The 12,118-nt window shown below is 48.3% G+C and overlaps 1 protein-coding gene across 3 annotated transcripts in view; it reads right to left on the bottom strand.

Moving 5' to 3' along the window:
- PPP2R5C (protein phosphatase 2 regulatory subunit B'gamma) overlaps positions 1–12,118 on the bottom strand; it is a 1,141,542-nt gene that overhangs the window by 285,298 nt on the left and 844,126 nt on the right. For all 3 annotated transcript variants that reach the window (XM_069208343.1, XM_069208345.1, XM_069208344.1), the window contains one exon: positions 8,784–8,954. In XM_069208343.1, the coding sequence (XP_069064444.1) occupies positions 8,784–8,954 (171 nt within the window). The remainder of the gene's footprint in view (positions 1–8,783; positions 8,955–12,118) is intronic.

Below are 12,118 nucleotides of genomic sequence, written 5' to 3'. Positions count from 1 at the left end.
TGATCTAGAAGAGTGAACAGGTCTAGGCTGTGGTTGGGAAGGGAGCTACAGTTTTATAGATATAGTTGCCAATATGGGATTCTAAAAGTAGCATTCTGTAAGCTGTCTATCTCAGTAGTGCTAGTAGAATCAGCAGGACTTAATTCACATGCTTCACATCTATACTTCTCAGTGGGGCTTAATTTATGAGCACGTGGCTTTAAGTATCTTCAGTTCATTAGCTGAATACCTAATTATGTTTTTGCCCGAACAGGCAGTGGCCCCGGCTGGGTGCAGACAGGCTTGCCTTTTGTGCGTCCACGCCCCAGAGCACATTAAATAGCCGGGCTGGTGGGAAGAATAAGCTGACCAAGATGGCACCCAAAAAAGAAAAGCAGGTGAGGGACAGTACAAGGCCTAAACTGATAGTCCTCTAACAAAAGAGAAACATAGCGATTTCTGCCCCCCCAAATAATAAAAGGTCTTAAAAGCAAAGCAAAGTTTAAAGATACAGCGAGAAATTAAGAAATAGCAGTTTTGAAAAGCAGCAACAAAACTAAAGCGGTAGCGAGTACTTGCAGCTCTCATCCTCATCGAATCTCACCCACAAGGGCACTAGAACACCATGTTAGTGGCAATTGCTCTGCCGCAGCAGTCTGTTGAGTCAAATCCTGAATGGATGACTTACTTGGCCACATCCTGGCAATCCTCCGAACTGGCTTTGAATTTCACTAGGAACGCAGGTAAAATTTCAGGAACTGAGTCCCATGATATGTGCAAGTTGTGGGGAGCTGGGTTCTGGTTGCAGTATCACTCCATGCTTTTTGCCTGTTTTTAAGATGCAACTTCGGGTGAAGCGCACTGGGCTCCTGTTAACCAGGTCCCCAGTGCCAGTGTTCCTTCCCTAAAGCTGGCTCCCCAAGTGACCAGACCCTTCAGCCCCCTATAAGTCCCTAGTAAACCGTACCACTGGTAACTAGGGTATGGGTACCGAAGAGGGTTCCTCAGAGCTGTAGCAAAATATGTGCCACTACGAGGGATCCCGCACCAACCTTATGCGGACTGCCATTGCAGGCTGTGTGGCAAGGTGCTCCCAAAATTGAAAACATGACATGGCACACAGCGTTTGTACCATGTCCCCTAACACTGCAAGCAATATGTGTAAGTCATCCCTCTAGCAGGCCTATCAGCCTTAAGGCAGGGTGCACTATATTACATTTATGGGAATCTTTGCATGAACAAATATGCCCCTATGTCTTTGTTGATTCCTAGATGTAGTAAGTGTACAGGGAAGCTATTTTAAATGCGTGTGCTGGACACTGTTCATTACGAGTTCCCCAGCCACATGATGGGTTCTCTGAATACTGTGATGTTTGGTATCAAACATCTCAGAATAATAAACCCTCACTGACCCCAGTGATGGATTTATTAATAAATGCACACAGAGGGCACCTTAGAGGTGCCCCCTGAAAACCTACCAACTACTACTGTGTTGACAGATTGGTCCTGACTAGTTCAGCCACTAAAGACAAAATCCTGTCTCCCAAACCCCCAAAAGGTGAGAGCCAGTGCTCTCAAGGGCCTGAGATAAAAGCCAGCACTGGGCAGGGGTGTGACATCCTCTTCCAATCAAAGGACATTCCAGGGCAGGGATTTTCAAAAGCCTTGCTGCCTTTGTAATGCGACCCAGGTCTCTCCAGGTGGTGGAGATAACCAACCCCTCCCGTCCTGCTCCCACTTTTGGTGGCAGCACAGGCGGAAAACTTTGTCAAATTAGTCCCACCTCCTAGCTGGAAGAGCTGAAGTGGACTCTACCTTTTAAATTCCTCCATCTTGTTTGGATGGAATTAGGCCACGAGGGTTAGGGTTATGTCCACTTCCCAGCGGAAGTGGTCATAAGAAGGGTGTAGTCACCCTCAAGGTGGTCAGCCCATTGGGCTACTGCCTGGCACTCCCTGTAAGGCTCCCAAATTGCATATTTAGGTGGCACCCCTGAACACCAGAACTCAGATTTCGACAACCTAAGAAGACCCAGACAAAGAAGAGTTACACCAGCAGAAGAGGAAAATAAGAAGCAGCTGTCCTTAACCCAGGTGCAGCGGCTTGCCTGCTGACCTCGAAGGATCCTGCACAAGAAGCCAAGAAACTCCAAAGAGAAGACTCTGCATCTGCTGGAGCCCCAGAAACACAACACCAGAAGTGACCACTGCACCGGACATCCACGACCAGAGGCGAAGCCAACTGCCGGTGGCAATACAGGTCCCCAGCTGCCCAGATAACAGATACCAACGACATACCCTGGATCCGAAGAGCTCAAATCCACCCTGGGACCACCGCTGCTGGACTCCCCCATGATGCCTGCAGCCTCAACACACAGGACTCCTTAACCGGGAGTGCTCCCGTATGTGAAAACACAATGCTTAAAAACACCCTTGCATCCGTCGACCCCTGGGCGCAGGAAAAAAGGACCAAATGTGCACCTACATCCCCGAGCACCCTATCTGCTTGTTGTCCCTGACTGGCTTCTTAGCCAGAGCCTGCAGCCTGTCTTCACAAGGACCAACTCCCATATGTAACCATTTGGCACCCGACACCTTACTGCACCCCACCGCCCGGTGTGACTTGGTGTGGTTCTGATCAGTGCCCAGTACTTACCCTAACTTCCTGAGATGGGCTTCATAAGTTATTGTTAACCCTGTGTTTGCTGAACATTGTTTTTCCTCCACAGGATAACCTTGAAAGAACTCTAAAAATTGTACTGTCTATTTTTGAAACTGCAAAGTATTTATGCTTAAAAGTCTATTTACCTAATTGCGAAGTTCTAGGGTTTGAAACAATTTTTTTAGGGTCATATATATTCAGTGTTTCTCATTGTAGGAAAATGCCACTATTGGTATGGTTACCCCCTAACTTTTTGACTTTTGTTAATGCTAGTTATGATTGACAGTGTGCTGGGACCCTCCTAACTTAGTTATTTTCTCCCCACCAGCGCACACAAGCTATGAGGCAGTGTGCATGTGCTGACTGAGGGGTCCCTGGGATGGCATAATACATGCTGCAGCCCTTTAAGACCTTCCCTGGCATCAAGGCCCTTGGTACCATTTACAAGGGACTTATCTGAGTGCCAGGGTTGTGCCAATTATGGGAGCAAAGGTACAGTTTAGGGAAAGAACACTGGTGCTGGGGCCTGATTAGCAATCATAACTGGCATCAACAAAAGGCAAAAAGTCAGGGGGTAACCATGCCAAGGATCCTTCTTTCGTCCGACCCAACCAAGGGTGGAGACACAAAACTTCATGTTGGTGGGAGGCTGCACTGCTACTGCAGCTCCTCCTATCCATTTACTTTTCGTTGGCAGTGACCCCATCTTCCTGGGCCACCACAAGCTGAGCCCTAAAGCAATTGTGGTGCCCTCACAAGGCATTGTGGGGCGGGGTGCATACTATATGACCAGCTCTCTCGCTGCGCTGGGGAGAGTTGCGATGCCGCTGGATTGTTCTGCACCTCCTGGGGCAGTGGCGCAGGGAGTCCTCTCTCGACCGCTCCCACCAGCTCCCTGCACGTCCAGCAAAACTAGGTGCTGCCGCAGGAGCTGGCCCTTCATTTGGTGTCTCTCCGCTCCTGTGGGTAGATGCATGCAGCTGCTGCAGCCGCCAGGGCCACCTAGAGGAGTGGCACAGCACTCCTCCTCCCCTGTACCATTCGTTTCTGGGTGGGGACCCGGGATGGGGTATGGGGCCCTAGGATGAGCTTCACGGGGAGCGTGATGCTGCTCCTCAGCTTCTTCTCTGGCCACCAGCCCCTCTCACTGCCTGTGCCCATCTTCATGGGGGAAGCAGCAACATCCCCTTTCCCCCACCCTCCCCAATCGGCCATCTGTCTTGGACGGACCCCGGGATGGGGTTTGGAACCCCCTTCATTTTCACGCTCCCCTACTTTGCTTCAGGGCGACGGCCCACCCCTCTCTTCGCAGGGATAGCCCTGGTGACAGTCTGGAGCAGCGGTGGAGCCCCACATGCTTCGCCGCTTGCTCAGGAAAAGGTCAAAGGTCGCAGACTTGCTTCTCCTCATATCTTGGGCCCTCAAGGTATGTTTGACATTCTTGGTGTCATTTAGCTCCTGGTGGCGAGCCCTTGCAACCAGGAGCACTTTCGTTAAACCTTCTGGTGTAGAAGGTTCCCAGATTGTAGGGAGCCAGTCCCACTAACTCCCTGCACCAGTCCTTCTTCTGAGTGCCTCCCTTTTCTTCTGGGCAGATCCTCATGGGGCTCACCTGGCCCTGGCATGCTCTTCGCTGGGTCTGAAGTCATTCAGGGACAGAGTCCTTGCCCCGGAGGGCAGTCAGTGGGTTCTTATTTCCAGCTGTCTATGACGTCCGTCTTCAGTCCCAGTGTCCAGCAGTGAAGCACAGCCAAGAGAGAGAGCCCTCCCCTGTGCAACGTTTTTTAAATAGGGTCAGAAGTGACTAGCAGGCATGCATTTCTGGCCTGTCCAGATGTGTCACATCACTTCCTTGCCCCTGTCCCCTCCTTCCTGCACAGTCTTCCGGGATAGCTCAAAAATAGCATCGTCCAGGAGTTAGTTGCCACATGTGCTCAGATAGTCTCGGCCCCTCCTCCCAGACATTCCTTCCAGGGCCTCTCCAGTCAGTTCCTGGCACGGGATGACAGCTAGCCGATTGATGCAAGGCCTTGCTCAGGCAGTTGGCAGAGCAGTAATTGGCCCAAATCCTGAGTTGAGGCAGAGAAAGATTACATTTCTGGATGAACCATAAGTTGTACAACTATGCTTTTGTAACCTACTGCATTATGCTTTTCATACAGGTTATAGTGCACATTGCTGTGACTCTGATTTCGGAGCACCCTAAGGGAAATTAGTTGTGCCCTAGGCCATCCTTTCCATTGACATTTAAAGGAGTGATCCTACAGTGAAAAGACACTAAGCACAGTGACCATCCCCTACATGTGTACATGAGGCCTACTCCAGGTCACCAACCACTCTGCACAGTTCCTTCTGAGCCAGGCTACCCATGTTCAGTTCTTGGGCTGCACATGCCAGAAAATCCTCCCAGCACAGCCCTCACAGGTGCACCTGCGTGTTCACATGTAACCAGCCCTGGGCCTCCTACTCTGGCTGCGTCACAACAGCCTTTCCTTAGCAAGGCAGCACTGTCGGTAAATACCCGCAGTCCATTTTACCATGTGTTTACAGTGGATGAGTCCCCAACTATCACGCTCCCTCACAATAAAAGGTAAAAAAACAAGCAAAAGCAAAAAAAACCCCGATTGACCAAATAGTCAGAACTGTCCTCTCACACCAACACTTTGCCAGGATTCAAATTTGTATTGCAAAATGGCTTCTCACCCAAAGCCTTCACTTCATTTCCTGAGTCAACAATGGAGCTATGCTGTCCTGGGACAAAACTGGCAGCATGGCTGGCGCGGTATGCAGAATGGATATAGAAGGGCTTGTCTTTGTCAGACCAGCAGCACATCCACGATACGGGTTTCCTTATCAGCATTAGCACAATTGAAGTCCCCTCCTCTGGTGCCGAAGAACAAGTTACTTACCTTCGGTTACGCTTTTTCTGGTGGATACAATAGCTACCTGTGTCCAGTACTGCCCCCATGAACAGGAGGCGTTGAGAGGGCTCCAGGTGAGATTTGGGCACATTTACAGAAAAACCCAGATCGAACAACAATTGGGTTGTCATTCGCAGATGAGACAACACAAGCTCTGGAGACTTGGCTTTGATCAACCAATCGCCCAGGTAGGGAAAAAACACTACTTCCCTCTTTCTGAGATGTGCTGCAACAACCGCCATCACCTTCGTAAAAACCCGAGGTGCTGAAGTAAGTCCAAACTGAAGGACCGCAAACTGGTAATGTTGGGTTCCGACCACAAACCGGAGATACTTCCTGTGTGACTTGATTATCGGAACATGAAAGTACGCATCCTGCAAGTCGACAGACACCATCCAGTCTCCTTTGTTCAACGCCAATAGAACCTGCCCTAGGGTCAGCATTTTGAATTTTTCCTGCTTGAGGAACAAATTCAAAATCCTCAAGTCTAGAATCGGTCTTAGACGACCGTCCACTTTGGGAATCAGGAAATATCTTCAATAACACCCCTGACCCCTTTCCTGCAACGGCACCAACTCTATAGCGCCCTTTGCCAACATGGTTATAACCTCCTGTTGTAACAGAAGATGGTCTTCTGAACAAAAGGAGGGACGGGGGGAAAGAGAGGAGGGAACTCCTGAAAGGGGAGAGCATAACCTTTTTCCACAATTCTTAGCACCCACGAGTCTGTTGTAATCGACTTCCACTTCTGTAGAAAAAGACTCAATCTTCCCCCTACAGGAGAAGTATGGATGATAAAGTGGGGAAAACTAGGGCTGCTTCTGCTGTTGTCCACCAGAGGAGGAGGATGAAGATGACATCTGCTGGGCTGGCCCTCTAGCTCTACCCCTACCCCGCCCTCTAAAGGCAAGATAGGGCGGATTGGCAGGCTGCTGGGCAAAGGACTGCGACCTCCGAAAGGCAGAGCCACGAGTGAACCCCCGAAACCTGCAAAAAGGTCTATAAAGATGTTGTAGCAGAGGTCTGTAAGCCTAAGGACTTAGCTGTCGCCTGACAGTCCTTAAACCGTTCAAGGGCAGAGTCTGCCTTGTCCCCAAACAGCTTTTCCCCATCAAATGGTAGATCCATTAAGGTGGATTGAACATCTGAAGAAAAGCCAGAGGACCTTAACCAGGCATGCCTCCTAGTAGCCACAGATGTTCCCATGGCCCTGGCTATCGAATCCGAAGTGTCCAGGCCAGATTGTGTAATTTGTTGTGCAGCCGCCTGCGCATCCATAAAAAGGGATCCAAACGACCTTTGCATCTCCTGTGGCAGATCCTTGGCCATCTCTTTAGCGGAGTCCATAAGGGCGTGGACGTATCTACCCAGCACACAGGTAGAATTAGTAGCCTTAAGTGCCATACTGCATGATGAAAAGATCTTCTTCTAAGACTGCTCCATCCTCTTGGACTCCAGGGAATGTTCCAGGAGCAGACTTCGCGGAGCAAGACGCCTGGACTACTAAGCTTTCCGTTGGATGTCGTGACAGACAAAACGGATCCCCTGGTGCGCCCCTATGTCTCCTGGCCACTGCCCTGTTCACTGCAGGAGTAGTCACTGGCTTCTTCCACAAGTCCAATATAGGCTCAGTTAAAGCCTCATTGAAAGGGTCAGCACTGGACGAAGAGGGATGCAGTACTTCTGTGAGCAAGTTAGTTTTCACCTCCGCCACAGACAAAGGCAAGTCCAGAAACTCTGCTGCCTTCCTCACCACTGTATGAAAGGAAGCAGCCTCTTCTGTAAACTCCCCCAGAGACGCAATGTCCCACTCTGGGGAAGTATCCAGACCACTTGCAGTGGCTAGACCCTGGAACTCATCCGAAGGCTCAATCTCTCCTTCCTCCAGCTGTCTATATTCCTCCTCCTCCAAAAGTCTTAATGTCTTCCTATGAGATCGAAGATGTGTCTCTAGGGCCGGCATCGATAAAGAGTCCATTGACGCCGATGACTTTGAACCTCGGAAAGGCCCAGGAAGAGATGGATGACTCCTAGTCTCACCCGGCGCCGACACGGAGTCCAACGAAGACCTCCGTGGAGTCGGTTGGCAGGAAGGCGATGGAGCCAGTCTGGAAGGAGACATCATCGACATTGGATGGCGCGGTGATGAAGTCGGCTGACACGAAGATGGATCCACAGTCACAAGTGGTGAACTCCCACTAGGGGATACCCTTGGCGCCGATCCGACAGTTTCCGTAGGGCAAAAGGGCATGAATGGAGCCGCATTGTTCGGCTGTGGAGGAATCCACAGGTAGTTGTGAGAAAAAAGCAATGGTGTAAAGGGCAATGTATGATCCACTAAGTGCCACAGAGTAGCAGCATATCACAACCATGAATATGGCACTTAACACGAAATGCTTTCCATGATGCAGGCTGTGAGTTTTTGTTTTACGGGTCCTGGATTCAGAGATTCACAAGCAGATTAAAACTTCACATCTAGGATGCATATATCCTTGTTTGAGATCTCAGTCATATAATCACAACGCAAGCGAGCATCAAAGGTTCACTTCCCTCTTACTGGTCAGTGTACAGAGAGTATACTAGACAATCATTTTATTACATCTAAAATTTATGGACTCTTTTACCTACACTGACCATGGCACTTTGTAACTCTTAGAACGCTAGAACTCTTGCAATAGAACAAAAAGCATGCCATTATGACGTCCTCGTCGACGTAGACAGCTAGGAAGAAGACTTTCCGTTGGATGCTGGCGCAAGGATCGAATTCATAAGGTGAGGAATCCACAGGTAGTTGTATCCATCAGAAATGCCAAGTTTCACTCACCTCTGTGTGGGATCACACTGTGCACTTCCACAAGAGCACTTTAATCGTTCCATAGCATGATTTAATTATCACCATTTTGTAAGTGAAATAAACTGATGCTATTAGTTTATAACAGAAGCATTTGACTGGATTATAGCAATATTTTTTTGAAAAGACACAAAATGCTAGCATTTGTAAATATACCAATAGATAAATGTATATAACAAAATTAAGACTGAAACCAATTCATGTATTTAAACAAACAACAACACACGAAAGAGTGCTACTTGTGGGGGAAAAAAGGTTTCACGTTAAGTGATTTCAACATACATGAAATGAAACCGATGCATCAAAAAAAGTTAGATGAAAAATGTTTATCAACAAATGCAATATTCTTTTGTAAGCTCTAAAACTCTCACCTGGAAATGTGGACTGGAGACACATTTGGCTAACTGCCTAAAAAGAGGTTCCATAACTTTTACAAATTCGGATGGTTCAATAACATCTAAAATCTCTTCTAATTCATTTAAAAACATTACTTCTTTTGGACTGTGCGTCTTTGGCCAGTATTTCAGAAGTGCCATCACTACCTGCAAAGAAAACGTAAAAACTATAAAAGCAAAACAAAATAACTGACTAGATAACCTTTCAAGAGCTCAAGATTGTATGTGATTACTGTATATATGCTCTATATTTCAACCTGTATCCTTTCGCGATAAAATAACGTGCCACAATTACCAATAATACTTGATTGGTAATGCAGTTAACCATTTACTTTGACCTTGGATCAAACTGTTCAATTTTCCAAGTGCTTGCATGTTGTTTAAATTATGAAGAGGGTTTTCAAGAACAACTGTAAACAGAATATACAAAAGGAAATTGTGCCAGGATAGGATTATGTTTAATAAACCAATGAAAACAATGTTACATACCTTTGGTATTAGTACTTCATTGTAGGCATCTTGTATAGATTAGCAAACCCAATTAGGATCACATCATCATTAAGGTATCCATTTGATTGGACCTCATGATGTTGAAAACTGTCCTTAATCTCAAGTTGCAGTCTATAAGGCTTACAAGACGGTACATACACAGAGTGCTACAGCAGTATCCTTGTCTGCTGAAATTTGAGCCCACAGCTAACATGGGAAAATGGATTGATAACACCATGCTATGCAAGCCACTAGCCATCTAGACATAATTTGCTTAGAATAGGTTTCCCTTTAAATGTGGCCTATATACTATAAAGCATTTTCTTGATCGTCTAAATGAACAAGTTACATACCTTCGGTAACGCGTTATCTGGTAGAGACTACCTAGCTGCAGATTTCTTACCTTTGAATTCTCTGGAGTCAGCTTCGAATCCGGAATATTTTGCTGAGCAATAACCTGCATGCGCTGTCGGGCATCGTCGCACGGATAAGTGCGTGTCGTCCAGCTCTGCAGGACTTCGTCAGGGTCTTTGGAGCAGCATGTGACATCATGGTCACCTATAAGGGCACCAACCTGGCGCACGTACGTCAGTTCTTTTATCCAAAAAACTTCCACGCCAGAAGCGCAGAGTCATGGATAGAACCAACATTTTGTCTGTGCAAAACTAGAGCCCTGGAAAGGGATAAACCCCAACCATACTAGACATATCTGCAGAGCGGGAAGGCAAGGGTGGGTGTAAGGAATCTGCAGCTAGACAGAGTCTCTACCAGATAATTTGTTACCGAAGGTAAGTAACTTGTTCGTCTGAACGGGCAAAGTGCCCATCTCTCCGTACCTGATTGTCAAGGCAAAAATGCTTTGCAAACGTGTGCAAAGATGCCCACGTTGCCACCTGACAAATGCCCAGGACAGGAACGCCCCGAGCAACGCAGTGGTAGCAGTTTTGTCTCTGGCAGAATTAACCCTCAGGAGGCTGCTTCCTGGCCAATGCGTAGCATATCTTGATGCAGAGAACAACCCAGCGCAAAATGGTTTGCATCTGCACTGCCGACCCTTCTTTGCTCCAACATACCCCACAAAGAGTAGGTCACCCACCCGGAACGCTTTTGTGCGGTCAAGGTAGAACGACAACGCTCTATTTCGGTCCAGTCAGTGGAGTCGCTCCTCTTCTTAGAGGGATGCGGTGGAGCAAAGAAGGTGGGCAGGGTGATGTTCTGACCCAGTTTAAATGGGGTCACCACCTTGGGGAGGTAAGAGGCACAAGTTCCGAGTACCACCTTGTCAGGATAGATAGAAAGATACAGTGGCTTTGATAACAGAGCCTGCAACTCACTCACCCTCCCGGCAGATGTTATCCCCACTAAGAAGGTTGCCTTGGTGGTGAGCTGGAGAGGACAGTTGTGCAAAGGCTTGAAAGGAGCACACATCAGAAACGTGCGGACCAGATTTAAGTCCCATTGGGGCATTACAAAGGGCGTAGGGGGAAAGAAACGTACAAGCCCTTTGAGGAATCTATGTACAATGGGGGACTTAAACAGAGAAGGTTGATTAGGCAGCCAAAGAAATGCCAATAAAGCAGAAAGATAGCCCTTGAGAGTCCCCAAGAAGGAACCCTGCTGGGCAAGGGAAAGTATGAAGAGAAGGTTATCTGAAAAAGAAGCAGAAAGAGGATCAATAGACCTTTCTGTAGAATAATATACAATATACAAAGCATTTCCAACGGCAGGCATATACTGTTTTAGTGGAGGGATGCCTGGCTGCCAAAATAACTTTACAAACTTCGGGACGAAGGTCAAAATCCATCAACTGTCGCAGCTCGATCTCCACGAATGAAGGCGCAGAGTTAACAGGTTCGAGTGGAGAACCCTCCCCGGCTGCTGCGACCGAAGATCCTCTTCAGGGGCAGCCTGATCGGAGGATTGATGCTCATTTTGAGAAGCTCGGGATATCTGCTCTACGTGCCCAATCCGGAGCCACTAAGATGACTTGGGCTTGGTCGTTCTTGATCTTGAGAACTCTGGGCAGAAGTTGTATGGGCGGAAAAGCGTAAAGGTGGCCTGACTTCCAATCGTGCGGAAATGCGTCACCGAGCGATTGTCGCCTTGGAAACTCCAACGCGCAATACTGCTGACATTGCACGTTCTCTGCAGAGGCGTACAGATCTATCCAAGGCTCTCCCGCTGCTAAAAGAGTCCTTGCACCACCTCCAGATGGAAATACCATTCGTGATCCTCTAGGCATCGACAGCAGAGTTCGTCCTAACTGGCGTTCAGAGAACCTGCCAGGTGTTGAACCACCAGGGTTATGCCCTGCTGTTCCAGCCATGTCCAGAGACGCAGAGCCTCTTGACAAAGGGTCCACAACCCCACATCGCCCTACCTGTTACAGTACCACATTGCGGTGGTGCTGTCCGTGAAGACCTGCACTATCTTCCCTTTCACAACAGGAAGAAATGCTTTCAATGCTAGTCGGAATGACCGGAGCTCCAGTAAGTAGATATGGAGTCCGAATTACGCTGGAGACCTCTGATCTCCGCCTCTCCCAGATAGCCACCCCATCCCAGAAGTGACGCATCTGTCACTACTGTGAGATCTGGCTGGGGAAAGGAGAGGAGTCTGCCTCTGACCCAATCGCAATTCACTAACGACCACTGCAGGTCTTCTGCAGTTCCCTCCGAGATCTGATCCATGTCTGGAAAATGTTCCTGATGTTGCGCCAACTGGACCTTCAGGTCCCATTGCAGAGCCCTCACATGCCATCTGGCATGTTTGACTTACAGGATGCAGGAAGCCATGAGTCCCAACAGCCTCAGAGTCCATCT

This window comes from Pleurodeles waltl, chromosome 9, assembly GCF_031143425.1.
Source record: "Pleurodeles waltl isolate 20211129_DDA chromosome 9, aPleWal1.hap1.20221129, whole genome shotgun sequence".
Taxonomy (NCBI): Eukaryota; Metazoa; Chordata; class Amphibia; order Caudata; family Salamandridae; genus Pleurodeles; species Pleurodeles waltl.
Note: the sequence above shows the minus strand (reverse complement) of the source record. Positions and strands in the feature narration are given on the sequence as shown.